This window comes from Hippocampus bargibanti, linkage group LG08 (assembly GCF_051943395.1).
Source record: "Hippocampus bargibanti isolate YZ-2025 linkage group LG08, ASM5194339v1, whole genome shotgun sequence".
Classification (NCBI taxonomy): domain Eukaryota; kingdom Metazoa; phylum Chordata; class Actinopteri; order Syngnathiformes; family Syngnathidae; genus Hippocampus; species Hippocampus bargibanti.
The window spans coordinates 18,857,368-18,884,412 of NC_142741.1; the positions used below are offsets into that span (position 1 = coordinate 18,857,368).

The 27,045-nt window shown below is 41.8% G+C and overlaps 1 protein-coding gene across 2 annotated transcripts in view; it reads left to right on the top strand.

Annotated features, from left to right (window-relative positions):
- LOC148894711 (ephrin type-A receptor 6-like) overlaps window positions 1–27,045 on the top strand; it is a 164,456-nt gene that overhangs the window by 20,229 nt on the left and 117,182 nt on the right. For both annotated transcript variants that reach the window (XM_089003194.1, XM_089003196.1), the window contains exon 3: window positions 19,070–19,733. In XM_089003194.1, coding sequence (XP_088859320.1) covers window positions 19,070–19,733 — 664 coding nt within the window. The remainder of the gene's footprint in view (window positions 1–19,069; window positions 19,734–27,045) is intronic.

The following is a 27,045-nucleotide window of genomic DNA, read 5'->3' on the forward strand; positions in this document are numbered from 1 at the left end:
CAGCGTTCATCCCAGTGACCTCTGCCATAACTGGGCTTAAGCAGTAGCGGGGGATTCCCTAATTGGCTTGTTTCTTTTCAGGGACACACCGGGGCTGAGAGCTAATGTGCTCCCATTTGGCATCTCACTGACAGCTTTTTGGGCATACCCTCACCATGTGAGGAGAACAGGGGAGTTAACTGGAAGGAGAAAATGATGGAATATTTATATATATATATTTTAGACTTGACAAAGTCATAGCTCATTCTCAACCTGAAATCTTTGAAGAATAGTTGACGGATTGAATGTAAAAACCAGACTGATTGCATATTATTAGCTTTTATTAAAATGTGATTATTATTTTTTTTTTCATTTCAAAACTCTGCTATTTAAATGTCATTTTAAAACATTCCCTCTTTCAATGAAATTATTCAAAATAAAATTAAGATAAAAAAAACACAATTTATGTGCCATATTTAAGAAGACAGAGTACAGGAAATGAACCATTTAAAAACAACCATATTTGCCCATTTACTAATTCTCAACAAGGTCACAGTCTTCCTTCAGTTGCTGTCTTTGCTATCTGAAACGTCTTGTCATGTTTCACAGATTAAGTGTGGTTGATTCAAACAGGATTTGTCTCTGGCGCTGCCTATATCGTCGAGTAATAGCCTTGCACCTCGCAGAGCAATCACAGCGCTCCATCAAGCTCTGACACATCCATTTGTCTCACTCTTTGCGGTCCGAGAAAACCAAAGAAAGATACTGGCATGCCATGACTTTTATTGTATTTTGATTTCAAAAGCGAACAAAATGCTCAATCTTCACCTGTTGTATTGTTTTTACGCACACATGTCAGCCCACCAACGAAAAAGGGTTTGATAAAAATGCAACTTGACGCTGTCAAATGGTAGAGGGAAAATGGAAATACTGCAAAGCAAGAATGATCGATGCAATGTAGACATGGTATACCTGATGATCGATGTGATCCATAAAAAGCAAGTTTGTGGACATGTGGAAAATACATTGTAAGTCACAGTCACAATAAGTCATTTTACTCATAGTAATCACAAAAAAACAATGGGAAATAATGTGAAATCATTTAACTCATTCACTGCCATTCACAAATGTATTCGGAATTTGAAAATATGAATGAAAGCGCCATTGCCAAATTAGTTTGGGTTTTGTTATTTCTTGCTTGGGTGCCGAAAAAGCGCTGGGAAGACTTATGGCATTTTTTCCCCCTTCCACAAGGGGCATCAGTTTCTTTTTTTCTATGTTAGCGCTTCAGGTGTTGTTAAAGCGCTATATAAACCAATATGTATGGATTGCATTGTATTTTGGACAGCCACCCTCATTTCAAGCTCATATAACTCCAGACGCATATAATTTAGGAATGATCTCTTTTTTCTGATGAAAGAAGAGAGTCCAAGGTTTCTTATGCTGCATTGAATGTTGATGTAGTCCTAAAACTCAATATTATGTGGGTCCTAGAATTCGAGTGACAATGACAAAAACCCTGGCACTGGAGTGAATACATTTTTGCACATGTCTGGCAGTGAATCAGTTAAAACCCCTTTTATTCCAAAAATCACAAATAAACATTTTTTTTCAAGGAAATTGTGGGTTAATTGGTGCGGAGTAACAAATCATTTTGTGCTATCCTTGACTTTTTTCAGCCATTCGTTTCCTAAACTACTTGTTCTATAAGGGTCACAGGTACACTACAGCATATCTCAGCTGTGTTTGTTCAGTAGGCGAGGTACACTCTGAACTGATCAGCTTTTCCCTCCAATGGGACAGCAAATCAGTGTCGTCCATTTTCAGAGGTTTGATTTGCATGTTTGTTTTGGCCAAGCTTTTACGTCTCTGTATTTACCTGGGCCTGTCGCAACACAATGAAAATACATTAATATGTGCAAGATAAATTGTGCAGCGTGTAACACAAACTTCTTTAAATCTTATCTGAATTTAACATGAGTCTCCTATTTAAGCACTGTACAATATTTTGTTTGGAGATGGCAGTGGTCTGACGAAATATAAAATATGTACCGTAACTTGCTGCATTGAATTCCCATCTTGGTTTCAATATAAAATATTTGAATATGTGTTTGCCAACCTATTCAGGAAAAAAAAACCTCTCATTACATTCCTATTATGAGGCTTTTGAACGTTTTGTGATGATTCCTGCAAGCGCTTCAATTAATTTTGATCCAACAAAAACATGACACACAAGGAAGCCAACAAATGTCTTGTTTGAACCAACAATTCAGTCACTGTTGTAATAAATAAATAAATAAATAAATAAATACATAAATAAATAAATAACCAATAATTTTTACGCAACACAAACAACCCAAAAATGGCTTAAGGAAACAACCCACCTGTTTTTACGAGTGTCTGAAAAATGAAATATATTAATAAGACATATTTTGTAAATATCTACATATTTTGTTCATATATAAAATATCATTTGTGTCTTACATCTGGCGAGGAAGTGCCTTGTCCTTAAGTTAACCATTCCTGGTTTAAGTCTTTGTCATATTTGCCTCCAAAATGTATTTATTTACATTTTCTTTATCAGTTATTGAAAGACTGGTCTCTTTTTCCAAACCATATGGAGTTTCTTGCAGAATACTGACATTTTTGCAGCGCAGTATGTCTTCCATATGTGTGTTTGTGTGCAGTGATGGGAAAGGGAAACATCTTGTTTCCATCTCTGGTCACTTCTCTCAGTCGTTTTGGATCTTGCCCTACAAGAGAAAGTGGGCTTGGGGATTTGGGGTCAGAGCATGGTGCCCGTTAGAGGGATACAATTTCACCGGGGGTCGAACGATTAGTCTGGCAAGCTTTCTGAAATGCACTTAACATATTATATCGTCGGAAGATGCTGAAAGCTGCGCTTTACCACTTGCGCTCTCTGGCTATGCGTCTTCTGCTCCCTCAGGCCTAATTGATCGAACAGACCAGACAATCCCTTATTGTCTGTGCTCATTTCCAGTCAAGCTAATTTTGCGATACTGCACAGTGGAAAAGATGTCTTTCCTCACTTCACCAGAAAGACAGAAAGGCATCAAAAAGATGTTTTTTTTTCTACCCATCATTACATGCCATTTTATAAGAAGGAAATGCATTTGTTAAAAACGAATACAAATCTATTTGACCAGTTAATATGAAATTTAAAGGACAACCAACGCCTCCCGAGAAGTTGCGTCCATAATTTGTAAAATCACTTCAAATGACTTCTACTGACCGCATTTTCCAAAGATTCCACCGCATATAGCTATATTTTACCTTTCAAAATCTGCGCTGAAGATTCATGAAGTCTTGTTTTTGAGTTGATGCCGAGGCCGGAAGTGACATCGCGGAGGGAACTCCCCCTGACCGAGAAAGCAATACACCGTGCATTTTGGATACTTTGTTTCGTCTGAAAACATCGTGTTGATCGCAAAATTAGAAAGAAAACTACATAAATAATGTGATTCTGAATCGTTGTGTGGCAGTCTTTGGTATATCCGAAAGGGCGCTTCGATGACAGTCAAACCTGGTACGTATCATTCCGACAGTCAGTCTTTTCTTTGAATCGCACACGGATGCTTTTCTTGACTCCGTGATTAAATTATCGAATTTATGTGAATTGGGATTCGCTACAATTTTCTTATTATGAACTCCATCATATAGAAGCCCATTCCTACATAAGTTTGTAACTTTTCATCGTGAAAGTTTAAACAACTTTCTGCATGCACAACCATTACACAAATTGATGTTGACATCTTGTAGCTTATTATTTGTTATTCATGTCTTTATATGCCACATATTACCCAAGTTGATGTTATACTGCTAATTCACGGAGCTTCGTATATGCTTCATATGTCGTGTCCATCACCAGGTCCGTCATACGCGGCTCGAATTGATATGGAAGGACTTCTTTAATCGATCGCAAACACTTATGCTTTCCTCTTCAGAACTATTTGTATCATATTCATAACTGGATGACTAACAAGAAATGATCTTTTCCGAATCTGAAGCCATTGTTTTGATTCTGGATCAATGGAAGTTTGTGAAGGAGTTTCCCGACGAGACGTCACGAAGATGGACGGGACTTTCTGAATCTCTCCAGTTTTGGGCAACTTTCAGTCATTTTTATTGGTGTTTTGCATTTAACTAAAAATATCAGCTTGCATATTTTGGATGCTATAAAACACTTTTCTGATTTCAGTTGGGAAACAAAAAAATGGTGTCAGTTGCCCGAAGAGAATAGGCGTTGCAGATTTACTGAAAAATCAGTGATGAAGTTATGTTCCATATAGAAAAATAAATAGATTAATAAATATCGGGCAATATTATCATTGTTATGTTTTTATTGAGTTTTGATTATCATCTGAGTCCCTAGAGCAGGGGTTGGTAACCTTTTTGACGAAGAGATGTTTGTCAGTGAGAGCCACAGCAACGCGAGCGCGCGCGCACACACGCACGCAAACACGTATGCAAGCACGCACGCAAACATGCACGCACGTGTGGCCACTTTTCTACTGTGTCAGAATGTATTATTGAAACTAACTTTGTGATACGTCTGTGTAAGATCTCAGTCGTACAGGAGTGGTCCATCGATGCCCCCCTGATCATCAAGGGGGCCACAGGGAGTGTTCTCCTGCTCTCCCCAACCTGAGAGTAGGGACCTATCACAGCTGTGTCCGGCGCCGCCATGTCTGGACATTAGGGATATATAAATAGGGCCGATACGACCAGTAAGACTTTAGTTCGCTGACGAAGCCTCTTGGATAGGAGGCGAAACGTCCGACACCTTCAAAAAAGTACAGATGACGGCTGAAGAAATCTTCTCATCGATTAACTTTGTGATAGTACTCACCGTTAACATGAATGGTTTTCCGTTCCTCATGATTGGTAAAAATCCAGCCAAACGATCGGAATGAAAGTCAACTTGCTGGGTCCATAGGCAAAGTTACTGCTAGCTAGCTTCCCACAGCTCATTAGCTCCCACACTTGCTTTCTGCTGTCTCTTGCATAAGTACATTGATGCTAATGTTAGCATGGGGCCTGTTAGAATGCCACTGACATTCGACTGTTTCATCAATGGTATTGTTTCATTGCAAATTAGAATCAGAACCTTTTCTCTCCACAAAGGTGAATCCTCCGGTGCATTCAAGCTGAAGTGTACTCGTCATTTGTTTTACTCGTCTGGCTTATTTAAAGGGGCGTTTACCTGTTTCAACATGACGGCCAGTACCATGCAATCAAAATTGTGCTTTCCGCCAACTGCAGCCCCAACAGAAAATGAGCAGCGAAAAAGCGAGAATATGTATTTAGTTTTATCGCCGAGCCATATGCAATCATCAAAAGAGCCATATATGGCTCGTGAGCCATAGGTTCCCGACCCCTGCCCTAGAGCCAAATGTATCGGATTTATTATATCAACCACACGTATGCATGGTTTTAAAAACTGGTCTGTGCTGGTAGATTCTGTCAATATACCAGTTTCTACTTAGTTTCAAACATTTGCTGAAGCACCACTGAGGGATGTTGTGCCGGTGGTTAGCTCTGGGGCATGGGTGGCAGTTATTTCCAAAGCAGCACCACAAAAAAAATGTAATGAGTAGTATCTTAGAAAATGTCTGAAATAATTACAGATTTTGTAACAATCTATATTTTGGTCCTAAAACAGAACTGTTTCACGTCCGTTTTTTACATTTTACCTTAGTATCAATTTTGAAATTTCCTTTAAATTGAATTCCAAGGACTGGAACTGTAAAACCAGTACTTAACTAATCCCTTCAAAAAGCTTCTAAGCCTTTTTACAATTATATCCTCACTTAGAAGTATTGGTTTGTTGTGATGTAATTATTTCCTCAAAAGAGCACTTAGTCTTTTCTCACCCTGACAGTTTTTGCAGTCTTTGGTTTCCTACAGTGCCTTTATCTTTGACTCGCTGTCCTGTTTGTCAACACCTCCATGTCATTTCTTTCTTTGTTTTCACTTCATCTCTCGCCTTCTCACTGACAGCTTTTTCTCCATGGTGAGTGGCAGGTGGAGCAAAAACCAAAATGGCACGCTGTGGAATTGTTTGTGTCGTCCATTCAAAGCAGTGTTGTACTCAAGCGTACACTTAAGACACTGTACATTATAAGCTGACACTAAAACAACGATGCCCACTATGCACTGCATTTTTCAAAATAGAACGTGGAATCAAAAGGTAGTACCGTAAATGCTGATGAGAAGGAACAATACAAATGCAAAAAAATATATGTATTTGTTTGTTTTGCTCTTACATGGCCTTAGCGTATTTAGGGAACCATATTTAATTTTATAATGTGGGAAACCAAATCAGTTGAGCAACTATATATAAATATACAATTGTGTCCAATTAAATTGAACTGATTGTGGTTCAAGAGGAAACGAGAGCGTGATGACCTTTTCAAGAGTTGAGGAAACTGAAGTTGTCTCCATCATTGACTGCAGCATTTGACACTTGCGAGTTAGAAGTGCAGATTTGAAGATCTACAATATATAAACGTTTTTAAAGGTCTGCTGCCGGGTGCAGTTGCTACAGGAAGTCGTCTCATAACATCCATCCATCCATCATCTGCCGCTTATCCGGGGTCGGGTCGCGGGGGCAGGAGGTTCAGTAGGGAAGCCCAGACTTCCCTCTCCTCAGCCACTTCTTCTTGCTCGTCCTGACGGATCCCGAGGCGTTCCCATGCCAGCTGGGAGACATAGTCTCTCCAGCGTGTTCTGGGTCGTCCCCGGGGTCTCCTGCCAGTGGGGCATGCTCGGAACACCTCACGAGGGAGGCGTCCTGGGGGCATCCTAATCAGATGCCCGAGCCACCTCATCTGGCTCCTCTCGATGTGGAGGAGAAGCGGCTCGACTTTGAGCCCCTCCCGGATGACCGAGCTTCTCACCTTATCTCTAAGGGAGAGCCCGGACACCCGACGAAGAAAGCTCATTTCGGCCGCTTGCATCCAGGATCTCGTTCTTTCGGACACGACCCATAGCTCATGACCATAGATGAGGGTTGGGATGTAGATCGACCGGTAGATTGAGAGCTTTGCTTTATGGCGCAGCTCCTTCTTCACCACGAGAGATCGGTACAAAATCCGCATCACAGCAGACACCGCACCGATCCGCCTGTCGACCTCTCGCTCCCTTACACCCTCATCAGAATCAGAATCAGAATCAGAATCATCTTTATTGCCAAGTATGTAGGACACACAAGGAATTTGTTTCCGGTAGAACACGCTGCACTAGTATCGTCGTCAAAAAAACTGCTAAGTGGCACTATACAGTTCCATTTTGGCTACTGTTGAAGAGTTCAAAGAGTTAATGGCTTGGGGGAAGAAGCTGTTTAAATGTCTGCTGGATTTGGTGCGCATGGATCGGTAGCGCCTGCCTGAGGGGAGTAGCTGGAAAAGGTGGTGGGCGGGGTGCGGAGGGTCCAGTAGGATTTTCCGCGCCCTTGTTCGGATTCTTGCAGTGTGCAAGTCCTCGAGAGTGGGTAGGGCGGTGCCAATGATTTTTTCCGCCGTCCTAACTGTCCGTTGAAGTCGGATTTTGTCCATTTTTGTGGCGGCCCCGAACCAAACGGTGATGTAAGAACACAGGATAGATTCGATGACAGCCGTGTAGAAATGTTGCAGCACCTCCTGTGGCAGGCCATGCTTCTTTAGCAGCCTCAGGAAGTACATTCTCTGTTGGGCCTTTTTCAGAATAGAGTTGGTGTTGACCTCCCACTTCATGTCCTGGGAGACTGTGATTCCCAGAAACTTGAAGGTCTCAACGGTTGACACAAGGCAGTTGGATAGTGTGAGGGGTAGCTGTGGTGATGGATGTTTCCTGAAGTCCACGATCATCTCAACTGTCTTGAGCGTGTTCAGCTCCAGGTTGTGACGGCTGCACCAGAGCTCCAGCTGCTCCACTTGTTGTCGGTACGCAGACTCGTCGCCGTCTTTGATGAGACCGATGACCGAGGTGTCGTCTGCGAACTTTATGAATTTGACAGCTGGGTGCGTTGAGGTGCAGTCGTTTGAGTAGAGAGAGAAGAGCAATGGAGATAGGACGCATCCCTGCGGGGCTCCAGTGCTCGTGGTTCGTGTTGTGGATGATATATTTCCCAGTCTGACCTGTTGTGTCCTTCCTGTCAGGAAGCTGAGGGTCCACTGGCAGATCGTGGGGGACACACCAAGCTGGAGAAGTTTGGGGATGAGGAGTTCTGGGATGATGGTATTGAACGCAGAGCTGTAGTCCACAAACAGGATCCTTGCGTAGGTTCCTGTGTTGTCAAGGTGGTCGAGGATGTGGTGCAGTCCGATGTTGACTGCATCCTCTACAGACCTGTTTGCCCGGTAGGCAAACTGAAGAGGATCTAGCAGAGGTCCGGTGATGTTCTTTAGGTGGTTCAGCACGAGGCGTTCAAAGGACTTCATGACCACAGACGTCAGAGCGACAGGTCTATAGTCGTTCAATCCCGAGGGTGCTGGATTCTTTGGAACTGGGACGATAGTAGACTGTTTGAAGCAGGATGGGACTTCACACTGCTCCAGGGATCTGTTAAAGATTTGTGTGAAGACCGGAGCCAGCTGGTCAGCGCAGACTCTCAGGCAGGAGGGGGACACTCTGTCAGGTCCTGCAGCTTTCTTGATCTTCTGCTGCTTGAAGAGACGTCTAACGTCCAGTTCGTGGATCTGTAGGGCAGAGGGCGGAGATACGGTAGTTTCTGGTAATGGTGGGCAGACCGGGGAAATGGTGGTGTCCTTTTCAAATCGGCAAAAGTATGTATTTAACTCAACATTGTTGTACACTGCTTGGGGGGAAGGTAAACGATAATTTGTTATTGCTTTCAGGCCATTCCACACCGATGCAGAGTCGTTAGCGGAGAACTGTTTGTTAAGCCTCTCCGCATAACTTTTCTTTGCGATGTTAATTTCCTTCGTCAGCCTGTTTCGGGCGAGTTTGTAAACTGCTCGATCGCCGCTTTTAAATGCGGATTCTTTCTCTTTCCTAAGTTGCCTGAGTTTGGGAGTGAACCATGGCTTGTTGTTGTTGAATGAGCGGAAGGACTTTGTTGGTACACACATGTCCTCACAGAAACTGATGTATGATGTTACAATGTCTGTGTATTCATCCAATGTGCCCGTTGAAGTTTCAAAGACGCTCCAATCAGTGCAGTCTAAGCATTCTTGTAGCGATAACTTTGCTTCATCTGTCCATGTTTTAACTGTCTTGACTTTTACACATTTGAGTTTCTGTTTGTATGTGGGAATTAAGTGGATTAAATAGTGGTCAGAAAGACCCAATGCTGCATGCGCAACAGACCGGTATGCGCCTTTGAGTGCTGTGTAACAATGACCTAGAATGAAACAGTCAATATGCTGCTTATATTTGGGGAGTTCACGGTTTAAGCGTATTTGATTAAAATCGCCCAAAATGATCTGGGGTGATTCTGGATATTTTAGCTCGCGATGGTTTACATGGTCCGCTAGCGTTTGTATACACGCGTTAGCATTAGCTTGTGGCGCGATGTACACGGCAACGAGAATAAAGGAAGCGAACTCACGTGGCGAGTAGAATGGCTTGCAGTTGAGAGACAGCGATTCCAAACCAGGGCTGCAGTGTGCGTCGAGCATCGTGACATCGGTGCACCATTCTTCGTTGATGTAGAAGCATAGTCCACCGCCTTTGGATTTCCCCGATTGCTCCGTGTCACGATCGGCCCGAAGGAGACGGAATCCGGGTAGGTGTAGTGCGGAATTCGGGTGGCAGTCACTGAGCCAAGTCTCAGTGAAGCACAGCGCAGCAGAGCGGGCAAACGTTTTATTGGTCTTTGTGAGAAGCAGAAGTTCGTCCATCTTGTTTGGTAGTGAGCGTAGATTAGCGAGGTGGATCGATGGGAGCGGCGTTCGAAATCCACGCTGCCGTAGCTTGACGAGCACGCCGGCTCGCTTCCCCCTCCTTCGCCGGCGTCTCAAAGCTCCGTACAAGCAGCTACGTCGCTCGCGAGCAGCCCCGAAAAACCCTGTAGATTTTGGTGTGTCGGTGAAAATAGTCCAAGAGTGGATTCCCCAATGCTCAGTAACTCTTCCCTCGTATAACTGAGTCGCGTAGGATCGCAAAAAACAAATGAAAATGACAAAACCAGAAACAATACTAGGGAGCGTGTGACCGAGGCTGCCATCCGCGGCGCCATCTTGGATCATTCGTGAACAAGACACCCAGATACTTAAACTCCTCCACTTGAGGACTTAACTCCTCCAACCGCTTCACATTCGGCTGCGAAACGCTCAAGCGAGAGTTGGAGAGCTCCACTTGAAGGCCCCAACAGTACAACATCATCTGCAAAAAGCAGAGATGTTATACTGAGGCCACCAAAACGGAAACCTTCAACGCTTCGGCTGCGCCTAGAAATCCTGTCCATAAAGGTTATGAACAGAATCGGTGACAAAGGGCAGCCTTGGCGGAGCCCAACCCTCACTGGAAACGATTCCGACTTATTGCCGGCAATGCGAACCAGACTCTGACACTGGTCGTATAGGGAGCGAACGGCCTGTATCAAGCGCTCCTGTACCCCATATTCCCGAAGCAACCCCCACAGAACTCCACGAGGGACACGGTCAAACGCTTTCTCCAAATCCACAAAGCACATGTAGACTGGTTGGGCGAATTCCCATGCACCCTCGTGGACCCTGCTAATAAGGGTGTAGAGCTGGTCCACTGTTCCGCGGCCGGGACAAAAACCACACTGTTCCTCCTCAATCTGAGGCTCGACTTTCTGATGGACCCGCCCCTCTAGGACCCCTGAATAGACCTTTCCAGGGAGGCTGAGGAGTGTGATCCCTTTATAGTTGGAACACACCCTCCGGTCCCCCTTTTTAAAAAGGGGGACCACCACCCCGGTCTGCCAATCCAGAGGCATTCTCCCCGATGACCACGCAATTTTGCAGAGGCGTGTCAGCCAGGACAGCCCCACAACATCCAGAGCCTTTAGGAACTCCGGTCGGATCTCATCCACCCCCGGGGCCTTGCCACCGAGGAGCTTTTTAACCACCTCTGTGACTTCAGTCACAAGGATCGGAGAGCCCACCTCGGAGTCACCAGACACTGCTTCCTCTAAGGAAGGCGTGTTGGTGGAGTTGAGGAGGTCTTCAAAGTACTCTGCCCACCGGTTCACGACGTCTCGAGTCGAGGTCAGCAGCGCCCCACTCTCACTGTACACAGCGTTAGTGGTGCACTGCTTTCCCCTCCCGAGACGCCGGATGGTGGACCAGAATTTCCTCGAAGCGGTCCGGAAGTCGGCTTCCATGGCCCAGCAGAACAAGGGAGTCCCCAGGGGGAGCGCTCTCCAGCACACCCCCTAAGGTCTCCAAAAAGGATGGGTACACTGAACTGCTGTTTGGTGCATATGCACAGACAACAGTCAGAACCCGTCCCCCCACCCGAAGGCGGAGGGAAGCAACCCTTTCGTCTACCGGGGTGAATCCCAACGTACAGGCGGCGAGTCGGGGGACAATAAGTATGCCGACACCTGCTCTACGCCTCTCACCGTGGGCAACTCCGGAGTGGAAGAGAGTCCAACCCCTTTCGAGAGGGCTGGTACTGGAACCCAGGCTGTGTGTGGAGGCAAGCCCAACTATGTCTAGTCGGAACTTTTTGACCTCGTGCACCAGCTCAGGCTCCTTCCCTGTAATAGAAGTGACATTCCACGTCCCAAGAGGTAGCTTCTGCAGTCGAGGGTCGGACCGCCAGGGTCCCCGCCTTTGGCTGCTGCCCAGCTCATGATGCACCCGACCCTTCTGGCCCCTCCCATGGGTGGTGAGCCCTTGAGAAGGGGGACCCACGTTTCCTCTTCTGGTCCCTCACCCAGGACCTGTTTGCCATGGGTGACCCTACCAGGGGCGTAAAGCCCCAGACAACCTAGCTCCTAGGATCTTTGGGACACACAAACCCCTCCACCACGATAAGGTGACGACTCATAACAGTTATTCCTACTTCTATAAATGCCACCACCATTAATTCACGAAAAGCCTCGAGGAAGATTTTAATAAGATACACAGAACCTTTTTTTGTTTTTTGGAATATAAAAAAATAAAATATCACGCAACTTTTATGTTCTGTTTTTACAATGTTCTGTACAGACTGTATGTCTTCATGTTACACGCTTTCCTCTCCCTGCCAGGCTCGGTCTTATTGAAACTTAAAGGACAACCGACGTCACTTTTTTGTTTCCTAACTGACATCAGAAAAACGTTTTATAGCATCTAAAATACCCAAAACACGCAGTATGATATTTTTTTTTCAAATGCAAAACATCAATAAAAATGACTTAGTGTCCAAAATCAGCAAAAAATTGAGCTGCGAATTGGGCATTTTCAGAAAGTCCCGCCCCCAGTTCGTGACGTCACGCCAAGACGTCTTGCATTGCTGGAGAATCAAAACAATGGCTTCCGATTCGGAGAATATGCTTTCTTGTTACACATCCAGTTATGAATATGATTCAAATCGTTCTGAAGAGGAAAGCATACATGTTTGCAATCGATTCAAGAATTTATTCCGGGCCATTTTGAGGCAACATTGGGGGGAAATGTATCACCAAAAAAGAGGCAGAAAATGTCGACCAAGCTCCGTGTGAGGAATTAATCAGCCCGTTTCCACAGGCTGATAAATTCCTTACATGGAGCTTAGTCGCCCTCTTTTGGCTCTTTTTGGTGCAACATGACGTTTTCAGACCAAACAAGTACTGCAAAATACATTGACGTGATGGAAGGACTGCTACAATGTGTCCTTTTTTCGGTCAGGGGCGTTCCTTCAGTGACGTCACGTACGGACTCATCACCAACTCAAAAACAAGACTTCCGGAATATTCAGCGCGAGTCTTAAAACTTAGTCTTAAAATATAGCTATATACGCTCAGTACAAGTCATTTGAAGCCACTTTACAAATTATGGACACAACTTGTCCGGAGACGTCGGTTGTCCTTTAACTCTTTCCTCCCTAGGAGGCATTTTGCATTTCTTCCCCCACAGCCTACAGCCCAGCTTTGTAGGGTGCTTAAGCAGGAAATTCATAACTAACATGTGTGTTCAAATGTGTGTTCAAATATATATTGGATTGGATTGGATTGGATATGCCTTTAGTAGTCTCACAGTGTGTGTATATATATATATATATATATATATATATATATATATATATATATATATATATATATATATACACACACTGTGAGACTACTAAAGGCATATCCAATCCAATCCAATCCAATATATATATATATATATATATATATATATATATATATATATATATATATATATATATATATATATATGTGTGTGTGACGGGTGTCACCACAGTGACTGTCTTCATCTCCACGATGCTGCCGTATTAATGAAGACGAGACGCGTGGATGTGTCTTTTTATTTCTTTTATTTCTGCAACACAGTATGGCAGAAGGGATGGGTGAAGTCGCATGGGTTTCGTCTTGTGATTAACCTGAATCTCCTCGAGATTGTTCTCAAATGCAAAACATTGTAGATAACAAAACAGAATTAACGTGTGATCGTATAGTGGTTATTTACAGAAAAAGAGAATACAACACAAGTTCACTGTTATTTACAAGATGTCCCTGAACGCATCATGGGCGGCGACTCGGCAGAACACGCGGTGCGCTTGTAATGGCTGGCGCACAGTTCAACCCGCCACGGACACTCACGGGCAAATGAAACACGACACAAGAAACTAAATATTGTTCAATAAAAACGAAATGAAACAATTATTACCTGCAACACAGTATGGCAGAAGGGATGGGTGAAGTCGCATGGGTTTCGTCTTGTGATTAACTGCGCAATAGAAAAGCACATGTGCTCCAAAGTTCCACTCGACAAAACGTGAAGTAAATAATGACACAAAAAGTAATCTGGACTCGAAATGAATAAGGGAACTAATTAGATAACACTAGACAGTACAAAAGGGGAAACAAAATAAGATATTGTCATGAAAATGCGCGTTAATCGAGACCAACAGAAAATTGCGACTCACCCTGAATCTCCTCGAGATTGTTCTGGAAACTAGGGGCGGGACATAGTGCCACACTGTGCGCCGTTGCGTCACTTCCTTCATAATTTAATAATCTAAGCGCACAACTCCGTTACATATATATATATATATATATATATTTGAACACACATGTTAGTTATGAATTTCCTGCTTAAGCCTCTCAGGGAGCACCCTACAAAGCTATATATATATATATATATATATATATATATATATATATATATATATATATATATATATATATATATATATATATATATATATATATATATATATATATATAAGCCAAATAATTTTTCGTTGGAAATTTTGCTTTGCAGCAATCAATGACATCTTGATAGGTGGTCTTGCTCATTGCCCTCGGCTGATAACACATACTCAGTAGTGATCAACCTTGTATGTTTTTTTTGTGTCTTGTCTGTTGTCCCTGCATGAAACCAGAACTCAGACAAAAAGACACCCTCAGGATACAGTTCAAATAATATGTAACAATCTTTACTCAACAGCCCAACACCGTAATGCCATTGGCATGAACAACCCAAAACAAAGAAGTACAGACCAAGAAACTGATTTAAAAAACAGGAATAGTGATGCAAACTCGGAACTGGAAAGATGTCTGCTTTTCTGTTCCTTCTTTTGACTCATATCTGAGCACTGTGGCTATTTTCTTAAAGAGGGAGGGAATAATTTCAGTATAGTTTTTGTTTTAAAAGTATTTATGTTGCCACTGTATATTTTTATAACCACAACAACTAAGGATTTGAAGAAAGTACAGAACCATTCATTCGGTCTCGGGTCATTAAGATTATCTTTACTACATTATTAACAATAAACACATAGCAGCACAGATGCCTGACCAATCCCAAAATAAAAATTAAAAACAAAAATGCTGAATTGGTCATATCTAAAAACGTTTTCTTTGAGAGAGAAGATTTATTGCATGCCATTAATATCACGTCCTTATAAGACGTTTGTAAAAATTGACAACATGATAGCGATTCAGCCCCTCATTTCTTTAGATTTAACAACATGATCAAAATATGGTTGGAGTGAAAGAAAAAAAAAACACTTTTTTTGCCAGTTCACTTAATTCATGTGGAATACGGTCAGTGCCATACATCGATGGGGGAAAAACACTTATCAGCTCAACCTGAGCAGGCCTTAAGGGTAATATGGGCTGAACTCTATCTTTAGTGCCCTTTGGTGGAAGGCTAAGGCCTTGACCAGCCAGGTGTCACTTTTGTGAGAACACTCTTGAGATCACCATAGCGATGACTGATGGCTGTTCTGGCTCCACCCTGCTGGCTAGCCATTTACGGTGATGGATGCTGGAATAAGAGGAGAGCAGTGTCTTTTGGATTTCATTTGCTCGCCGCTGTTCACTTGCCATTATTGATTCAGAGGTGTACTGGTAATAGCTAGTGGGACACCGCCGGCGTGTGTGTATGTGCTCTCTAAAGAGAAAGTGATGTATAGATAACCACTATCCTTAAATGTCACATCATCCTCACATTTAAAACATCAGACATAATCATTATACTGCTATTACAAATGTTTGCTTTGAAGGAACTTTATTTTTCAATTTCTTATTTTCAGTGTTTAAAAAAAAGTGGATCATAATCAGACGGTCAAAGCCCAACGAGGGACCAGCTTTGTAGTTTGTCAGAACATGTGCTGTGAATCTGAAAAAAGAAGGCCTGCACCGCGGTGGGAGTGGTCACAGTTGACTTTAAGCATTTCGTGTTTGTTTCATTCCTTTTAAATGCAGCTGTAGTGTGTTCAACTCTGTTGGAACACTAGAGCTCGAGCTAATGCTTATTTTAAGAATGATTATTTTTTGATTCATCGATTATTCCGATTAAAAAAAAAAATGTTTTTTTTTTTCGAAAATGAGTACAAAACAAATCATCGGGTGTCAGAAATGCATCAATATCCCGGCACTCCTTAAGTAATACATTTTTAAGAAAATATTTAAATATATCTCGTCTGGCTGTGATGCTTATTATAAGATTAGTGGATCCTCTTTTAAACAGAGCAATGCATTTAATCAATACTACCTATCATGTATACAAGGTTACAAGAAAATGAGAGTCTGTCCCAGCTGACGTTGGGCAAGAGGTGTGCATACCTACAACAGATCATCAAAATCTACCACATAAAAGCTATTCACACATGAATCCCACCATAGAATTGTGACTCCATGTTAAAAACTTACTGTGGACCCCTCAACACCAATGCTACAAATATAATACACTGGCCCTCAGTCTTGAGTCCCTATGATCTTAATAATAGGATTTATCAACTAAAAAACAAGTTGAAAGGCTTGTTGTGATCCTTAGCTGGGTTGCAAAATGTTTTGTTCAGTCCTACGTTTCTTTTGAACCTGAGTAGGCGAGATTAAAAAAAAATAATGACATATAACATAAAGTAGAGGCCACTGGGATTCCTGCAGTGATGATAATGCTACAAAACTAATGAAAATCACACACACACACACGCACACGCACACACACACACGTACGCACACACACACACACACACACACACACACACACACACACACACACACACACACACACACACACACACACTTGTATTGTTTTGCTTAGAAACTCACAGAGCTGCCATCAAGTTCCCCGATGATTACACACTCTTCATTCATCTCCCTACACCTATTACTGTACCTACTGTGTGGGTGTAAGTTTCCATGGGTGCGTGTTCTAAAACTGAACGTTTTTCAGCCATCATAGAGGGAGACTCGCACTGTATAAAAAATATCTCAATTGCAGTGAAAGTCACAACACACACTCACACACATGCACAATCTCACACATTCACTCGTTGGGTACATGTGCATAGCACAGAAAACGACCAAGTGAACAAATCCTCTGGTCCACACTTGAATGATGGGAAAAGGATGAGATAGATGAGGGAAGCTGTTGGGGAGAATCTATATAAATACCACTGTGATTAGATTTTTCTAATCATGGTGAGGTGTCTACAATTTTACAATTATTCTGCTTTTGTGAGACCCAAGACAAGACAATTAATTATAACGGTAAGCCTCGGTTTGGAATGCATTTAAAAAGGTCATATTTTCGTGTCAAGACCAGGGAAGTAAAAATCTGCTGTCTACATGAGGCAAAATTCAGTCAGAAATCATCGCTATGCCTACCCTGATAATAATCCCCCCAGCAGTGTACACTTTTGTGCTCTAATAAGGAATATGGAAAAAATAAAAAAAGGTCTTGGTTATTTTATACATACTTGTGAATAGACTTCTATACTGTAAATTGCGGGCTGTGTATTCACACAAATTCATGTTCTGATGTATTTAGGATGAAATACCTTTTACATGAACATTTATGTGGATATGTGGATTATGCTGGATAAAAAATAGGTTAAAGCGGGCTGGAACCCATAATGTTGAACAATTTTTGGGACAATGTGACACAATGAGTTTTATAAGATACTGGATGAAATCTTCAATTCCCTTCTGACCTAGTCAAAAGGTGCTGTAATAAACTATCCTAAAACAGAGTTGCTAAGGGCACTGTTTGACATTACTACATTGCTTTTTAGTTTGTGGGGTGTTGACTAACTTCCTCCGTTGTCCTTCAGCAACCGCTGGAGAAGACAATTTTTATTTCTTCACTTAGCACAGCTGTTATCATGCCAATGATTTCAAAATGTTTGACCAGGTCATCTATCTATTATAGTGCAGGTCAGCGACATACTGTAATTGTCGCTTGTTGTCTCTTGTCTCGTTGAGGAGGAAGAAATTTCATCTGTGCTGTATGTTGCACATACATGCCATTTGACAATAAAGTTGTACTTCACTTAATCTGCTTAATATGTTGTATCACATGCTCCTTTATCCGGTTCCAATTGCATAATTGGAAAGCATGCAAAAGACAGATGAACAAATAATCTCCAAATCCTAGCAATACATGTGATCAATGAGTTCTATGCAGTATAATGTGTGTTCTTCCATGTATATTTAAATCTGTCAGCTGTCTATTCATAAATTACCTTTATTTTAAATTGGGATGTTTCATAGTGGTTTTTGACTGACTCAAGTAGGTGAAGTTGACAGCTCTGCTCTAAGCTATTTGATGTCAAAGAATGGTTCAACTACACACAGCCCATAGGCTGGAATTAAAAATACATACAGTGGCTGTTTCGGAGAATGTCAGTTAAAATAACTTCTTGTTAGACTATTGATTAAGGTAAAATGTGTTGATTCATTTATTTTACGGATCACCCTCATCCTCAATAGAGTTGCGGGGCTGCTGGAGCCTATTCTCACTGTTTTAGGGAAGTTGGCAGGGGAATACCCTGAATCAGTTACCAGCCAATCGCAGGGCACACAGAATCATAGAAATATTCACATTCACACTTACATTTAGGGACAATTTTGAGTGTTGAATCAGCTTACCATTCATGCTTTTGCAATGTGGGAGGAAACTGGAGGACCTGGAGAAAACCCACCAGGCTCGGTGAGAACATGCAAAGTCCACACAGGGAGGCTGGAGTGGAAGGGAATATAGGGAACCGAATAATGGATATCCTTGGCACTGAACGGGATTTTTGCATCCCCCAACCTATTACTTTTCAGGAAAGAACCCCCCCCCCCCGGTATATTTTTAGAGCCACAAATGTTGTCTTGTCAAAGACAGCAAGCCACTTTTCAACACATTAACATGGTGAGTAAATGGTAAAGAAAAAAGAAAAACGCAAGAATACTGACATTCTGTACTGTATATGTAGTAGCCATTTGTGAAAAAAAATAATTCAATCAAATTTTGACATGAGGTTTCCGACTGACAATGACAATATACAGCGGTTAATATTACTAAATGTACTGAATTTGTTTTTTCCACCGATCAGAGACATCATCACCTAACAAGAATACTTTTGACTTTTAAGTTAACCCAACACGAGATGTTGTGCATGTCGTCAGATGTCATTTAAATTATTGTTTTCTTCTCTTCTACCCAAAACTCTTATTTTCCCTTTGCAGTGGGATGCCATCACAGAGATGGATGAGCACAATCGGCCCATTCATACCTTTCAGGTGTGCAACGTGATGGAGCCCAACCAGAACAACTGGCTTCGATCCAACTGGATCTCTCGACAAGCAGCCCAAAAAATCTATGTGGAGCTTCGCTTCACCTTACGGGACTGCAACTCCATCCCTTGGGTTTCTGGCACGTGCAAGGAGACCTTCAACCTCTTTTATTTTGAGACCGATGAGGCACATAGCATAAAATTCAAACCTTCTCAATACACTAAAATTGACACCATTGCCGCAGATGAAAGCTTCACACAGATGGATCTCGGCGACCGCATACTGAAGCTCAACACTGAGGTGCGCGAGGTGGGACCCTTGACCAAGAATGGCTTCTATCTTGCATTCCAAGACATTGGGGCCTGCATCGCTTTGGTCTCAGTGAGAGTCTACTACAAGAAATGCCCGTTCACATTGAGAAACTTGGCCTCATTTCCAGACACGATACCTCGTGTGGACTCGTCCTCATTGGTGGAAGTGAGAGGGGCATGTATTGACCATGCTGAAGAAAGGGACACACCCAAGCTCTTCTGTGGAGGTGATGGGGACTGGTTAGTCCCCCTTGGAAGATGCGTCTGCAGTATCGGGTATGAGGAGATTGCCGGCTCCTGCATTGGTAAGTTGATTAACTCTTATTCAACCATGACATACAATTACATTAACAAATATTTATAAGTATTTCTTTTTTATTTATATTTTTATTTGTTTGTTTGTTTGTTCGTTTGTTTCTGTCGTAAAGTGCAGAATGGTCTGACACAGCCTGTGACTCGGAATCAGGTGTAAGGATGATGCTGCAGAACAGATTGAAGTAGAAGGGGAGGGAGGCTTGGTCGGAGTTGTGGAGTAGTGTAGTGTTTTTCAAGCGGTGTGGTGTGCCGCGAGATATTGTCAGGTGTGCCATGGGAAATGATCCAAGATGGTTCCCTGTGCAGTCTATCGTTCGACATTGTTGTCGTGTAGTATTCTTTCGTACTGGTAGGGAGCAGCAGCAGCTAGGAAATTGATCGATGTTTTGAAACAACCGAAGCTTTTGACACAAGGCAATACAATGAAAGTGATCTTTCATTTAGATTTACTTTAACTCAAGATATATATATATATATATATATATATATATATATATATATATATATATATATATATATATATATATATATATATATATATCCACTGATCCACTGGTGGAAATACGCTTTGATCCTCTCCTCTTTCATCTACAACTGCTTCATGTCATCACAAAGAGGGTACAGCAAGTCCTGAAGAATGAATGACTCTCTGTGTCTTTGTTTTGTCATATTGTCTTTGTGCTGTCATATTATGTTTAGTTTTTTTTGTTCTTTTGACTTCAAGACGGCGCCGCGAGAGTGGCTGCCTTTCCAGCAGCTCATGTATTTTGTTTTTCTACTTTCATTCCTTTCATCACTTTGCTGCTGTGAAATGTAAATTTCTCCACTGTGAGACTAATAAAGGCAAATCCAATCCAATCCAATATATATATATATATATATATGTGCAAATAGAAGAATAAGCAGTGAAACTGGGTAAGATATTTTCTTTTTCGAGTGAGACATTTCTGCTCTGCAAAACACGCATCAATGCTAAAGTTGAAAGTAAAAAATCTGAACTAATTGGAAGCTGGACTACATCAACCAACACATTCTGCAGAAACGTTATTTGAATAATGTTGGAATGATACAAAGACTCATGATGGGAGAGGAGATTGGTACATTATTGTAGGAGAGCTGAAATCACCAGGAGAAAAAGAACCAGCTGGGTTCTTTTAAAGATCTCATTGACTCTATCTAACTTACCATTAAAACAAATGCGCCCAATATTGGATTGATATAGATTTGATTGCTGTTCTGTGTGTTATACAATTGTGATAATTTTGTGATAAGTTAAGAAAACGCTTGTAGCTGCAATATACATTCCGAGTGATCAGGCAAAGGCTTCTTTCATTGAAAAAAAAATCTGCCTTAGTTTGAAAAAGATTGAAAAACACCACCGTAGAGTATTGTTAGAAGAGGTCGGACCTAATAGAGTTGTGACTTAACAATTTACTTGTGAAGATTGGTTCTGGGGAATAACGAACTTAGTCTGCCACACACAAAAGCTCCACTGCAACAATGGTGCCTTCGCAAACGCACGCAAAGTGAAACCAGAATTCAGTGTAAGACGTTTGTTGTCACACAGAAAATTGCAGATGTAGTTTCCTTAGAAAATTGATGTTTGATGACATTTAATTTGTTCTAATGTCGATTGCTCAAAAATTAAGAAAAAAAACTGACTGATATATGTTGCATACTTGACTCCAGCATACTTACAAACCTAATAAAATCTATGTTATCACGAATGGATGAATGTGATCAATGTCGTATCATAATATGTTAAACACTTAATACATTCTGAGATATCAGCAATTCTGACAAATAGATTAATAGTGTGGATCAGTGACATAACCAAATGGCTCTATCCCAACCTGTTAATTCAATATTTAAAGCAAATATATCTATTTCAATAGATGTGTGTTCTTTTTTTATTTTCAACAATTCTTCTTTACCTCCAGTTTTTTACTGCTTTTGTTTCACAACTCACTGCCTTCTGCTGCTTCTGAACTGGCTTCCTTCATTTTTCTGCTTCCATCGCATTGCTTGCTTCTTAGCTTCTTGAGGTTAAGATGACAGCTAACGTCATGTTGGACCTGTGCAGGGTTGATAGTCCACTGGAAGATCCTTTCTGGTATCAACAGATCAATTGCGCTAATCTACTTGTCTGACCGATGACTCTATACATGCATTTTAAGGAATGTCTATGAGTTGACTTGTGGATTTACATTTTTGAATGAGGTTCTGAATGAGGGTCTGTGCACGCCACATTGTGGTACGCGCAGAACCTCACAGAACCTCTTCAAAATTGACCTTTTTTTCCAAACATATGGAAACTGATATTACAGTAAAGTCTCGTTATATCGATATTCAAGGGAGTCCGAAAAAATATCGATATAACCGGGACTATCGATATATCCGACCCTGTTTGCATGTAATTTTCTCCGTGCGTGCATAGAAATAGTATCGATATAACCGGGACTATCGATATATCCGATATCGATATAACGAGACTTTACTGTATATCCATTCCCCAAGGTCTATTTTAGCTAAATATACCAATTATTGTGATCTTGGACCTTGGCTATGCCTGCCTAAAGAGCCAAGTAATTTTATTGTTGATGTTTTTCAAAAACGCTGCAAAATTTGGGATATTATGTCCTTATTTTCATTGTAGCTTTCCTGAGGTTGATGCTATAGCATTGAACGTGGTACCAAATGAAGGCTAATAAAATTTTCTTGAATATGGTGGTAAGCACAATAAAACACATGAACACCTGTGTAAATTTTAGCTAATTTTAATGCACGAACAGCTGGGACACTACAAAAAATCAGTTTGGTAGTATGATAGCACTGCACTGACACATACATTACATAAGAAACTGTCAGATAGGATGTTACTAATACATGTATTATCACTTGTTCAATGTGGCTTTTTTGAAACTGTCAATTTTTTTCCTGTGGTACTCCACAACTTGTAGTAAGCAGCGTCTTTGCTCTGGGTCAGTTGTGATCTGAGTTGCAAAGTCACTCATGAGTTTCACACCTCTCTCAGCCACATCATTGGTCACTTTCACTGACCTCAAAAACTTCTGTGCATTCCTGTAGCTGTCATTGTCTTCCCAGGTGTCAGCAGGAGTAGTGAGCCAGTCACATTTCACTCGAAGAGCATCAAACAGAAAGTGAGACTCTGGCCCTACCAGGTCTTGATGAAAGGAAACACTGGCTTGCCTTTCCTGTAACTCTCGGGTTTCTCTGTTTCTGACAGCTTGACTGCGAGCTTCTCTTTTGTAGACTTGGTCATGCTGGCATCTGAACTGAACAAGGTGAATGGCACTAGTTACTGGGTCAGATACCAGCGGTGGTTGTTCATTTTCTTGAGAACAGAGGTTGCCAGTTCATAGTCATACTGCTTGTATTGCAGCAAGTTCTTCATTAGCTGGAGTTCATGGATAGGTGCATCAGCTGCAGATGTGGTGGTCACCCAGTGGCTGGTGTAGAATAAGGCCAGGAATTTGTTCATCCTCTCCAGCTTGCAGATAGTGTCCGTGTTGTATTTTAGTTCCTTGGAAAACATGAGCATCTTCATACAGAAAATTTTCCTGGCCATCCAGCGGGCTTGGTGAATGGCACCTGGCTTGGCCCAGTCGATACCTCGAGGAGGTTCCTCACCAAGCAGGATCAGGCACAGCTCTGCCACCTCTCTGTAATCTGCCCTCGGACTTGCTTAATCAAGGAAATTGCTTAAGACTGCAATTGTGCTTGTCTTCTTCAGTTTCTTGTTCAATTACGCCCAGAACTCTTGGGCAGTCCTTAACCAACTTGTCCCACTTCTCTTTCACATTGCTGAACATTGGGTTGTCAGGACTCTTGACCTTGTTAAACACAGTCTCCCATACACTTCTAATTATTACCTCTGATATGTGATGGCGACAAGCGAAGTAGAATACCTTTTTGCCTAGTTTTTCTTCAATAAGCTTCGCTGCACCCTTGTTGATGACCCTGTTGCTTGCTGTGGTATCAAATACCAAGCCTACAATGTTGTCTGTGAAACCCCATGTTTCTATCAGTTCCAATGTAGCATTACACTGTTGGATTCCTGTGGAACTTTCTATGAAGGGCACACCAAGCAGCTTCCCTTCTTCATACTGTCTTCATACTGTCTTCTTCTTCTTTTCCTTTCGGCTTCAGGGGTCGCCACAGCGAATCAATGTCCTCCATCTATCCTGGTTTTGTGCATCCTCTTCTCTCACACCAGCTACCTTCATATCCTCTTTGATCACATCCATAAACCTCCTCTTCGGTCTTCCTCTCGGTTCAAGGCTCAGCATCCTTCTCCCGATATAGTCACTCTCTCTCCTCTGGACATGTCCAAATCATCTCAGTCTGGCCTCTTTGGCTTTCTCTCCAAAGCCTCTAATATGAGTTGTCCATCTAATGTACTCATTCCTGATCCTATCCAACCTGGTCACTCCCAAAGAAAAGCTCAACATCTTCACCTCTGCTACCCCCAGCTCTGCTTCCTGTCTTTTCTTCAGTGGCACTGTCTCCAGTCCAAACATCATGGCTGATCTCACCACTGTTTTACACTTTTCCTTTCATCCTCGCTGAAACCCTTCTATCACACATCACACCTGACATTTTTCTCCATCCGCTCCAGCCTGCCTGGGCACGCTTCTTCACCTCTTTTCCACACTCTCCATTGCTCTGGACAGTTGACCCCAAGTACTTAAAATCCTCCACCTTCTTTATTTCTTCTCCCAGTAGCATCACTCTTACACTTGGATCCCTTTCATTCACACACATGTATTCCGTCTTGCTGTGACTGATCTTCATTCCTCTCCTTTCCAGGGCATATCTCCACTTCTCTAGTTTCTCCGCCACCTGTTCCCTGTTCTCGCTACAGATCACAATGTCATCTGCAAACATCATGGTCCAAGGAGATTCTTGTCTAACATCGTCTGTCAGCCTGTCCATCACCATAGCAAATAATGTATCCATTGTATAATGTATAATGTATCCATTTTAATTTGGTATCAGTTTGAACCACAATAATAATATGTTTTTTGAATTAATGCTGGCACAATGTAGTGGCACAAAGGAGATACGTTCATCAAGGTTTGCTGGGATTTTTTTTTAAGTCGTCAAATCCCTTTTATGACCTCGCATTTGTTGGATTCTCAGATCATTAAATAAACCTTGTCATCGTGATTTAGATAAGAATTTCTATATCTTGCTCTGGATCACAATCAAATAACACAATTTTGGGGAGGATTTCCGGGAATGCCTCAGACACTTCTTACTGTCTTGTCTTGCACAGTCCATTGGTCTCAATGTGATACGTGTATGCAATCAGTGAGTGTAAAATTTGCTGCCGCAGATGTGAAACAAATTAGAAGCCAATGAATGCTACTATAGGGATATGTGTCTTGCTCATTTGCGAAAAGTGTTTTCCCCAATGTGCTTAGTCAGTTTCTCTTTTTTATATAATGAAGCATGTGTCATCATTGCTGCCAACACAGTGTGGGTTAAAAGCACGGCAATTGTGTTGTTGATGGTACAGATGATTTTGTAATATACTTTATCCCCACCATCCACTTTCCATAATATATGTGTGCAATTGGCATACAGTATATCATTTGTTATACTTTGTACGATGTCTTCGATCCATCTGCTGTCAGTCAATGAGCAATGCATTTTGGAAGCTTGCGTTAGCTGATGGCGTTTTTTCACAAGCTCAGCAAGTGTACTGAGAGCTGTGTCCATTGCATTCTTTTTGAGAAGGGCTGACAAGACTCAACCCGGAAGACAAGCGTCAATATTTCAAAGATGTATTTATGATGTGATGAAAAATGTTTCATCATGTTGTCTGCCTAAGACACACAAATACAGGTTTGTCAGTTCAAATTGACCTAATATAAATCATTCTGTTAAAGTGTAAAAAAAAAACAACATTTTCTGTTTGTGAAAAAGCAAAAATTCACGTTATAGCAAGTATGACACTTCCAAATATACACGGATCACTGTATCATTGCTCTTGGATCACAGTTTTGGAAAAAAAGGTCTTTCCCTTTATTGTGTGATAATGCAATGATAGGAATTGTTCTTCTACAAAGGAGCAAAAAAGATAGTTGAAAATGACTGATAATGTTTTTTTAAAGTTTGACCCGTCATCAATACATCTCCTCTTATCAAATCTGAAATCAGATGGCTGCACATGCTATGGGGATAGGGGGATTTCATCGACTGTGATGCATTTTATTATGACATATTACTGCTTGCCATTAGGCATTCATTCATTGATTTACACTTGGCACAGTGTAGAGGGCTGAATGTGTTCATATTCTCACTGTTTTATATTACTACATTAAGACTGGCCATGAGCTCCTTTCAAAAGATCTAATGACAAATTTTCTGCGGTATGAAAAAAAAGATGAAAACATTAATCATTGATCCATTCAAAGATTCTCTCAATGTGAAATTTCTCAAGCAAGCATTTTTACTTAAACAACTGATGTCACTTTTTTGTTTCCTAACTGACATCAGAAAAACGTTTTATAGCATTTAAAATACCCAAAACACGCAGTATGATATTTTTATTCAAATGCAAAACACCAATAAAAATGACTTAAAGTGTCCAAAATCTGCAAAGAATTGAGCTGCCAATTGGGCATTTTCAGAAAGTCCCGCCCCCAGTTCGTGACGTCACGCCAAGACGTCTTGCATTGCTGGAGAATCAAAACAATGGCTTCAGATTCGGAGAATATGCTTTCTTGTTACACATCCAGTTATGAATATGATTCAAATAGTTCTGAAGAGGAAAGCATACATGTTTGCAGTCTCTCATCTCATCTCATTTTCCATACCGCTTATTCCTCATTAGGGTCGCGGGGGTTGCTGGTGCCTATCTCAGCTGTCTTCGGGCACGAGGCGGGGGACACCCTGAATTGGTTGCCAGCCAATCGCAGGGCACACAAAGACATACAACAGTCACTCTCACACTCACACCTAGGGACAATTTGGAGTGGTCAATCTGCCTGCCATGCATGTTTTTGGAGTGTGGGAGGAAACCGGAGGACCCGGAGAAAACCCACGCGGGTCCGGGGAGAACATGCAAACTCCACACAGGGAGGCCGCACCGGGACACGAACCGGCGACCTCTGCACTGTGAAGCCGGTGTGCTAACCACTCGACTACCGGGCCGCCCTATGCTTGCAGTCGATTAAAGAATTTATTCCGTGCCATTTTGGGGCAATGGGGGGGGGAATGTAGCACCAAAAAAGAGGCAGAAAATGGCGACAAAGGAATTAATCAGCCCTTTTC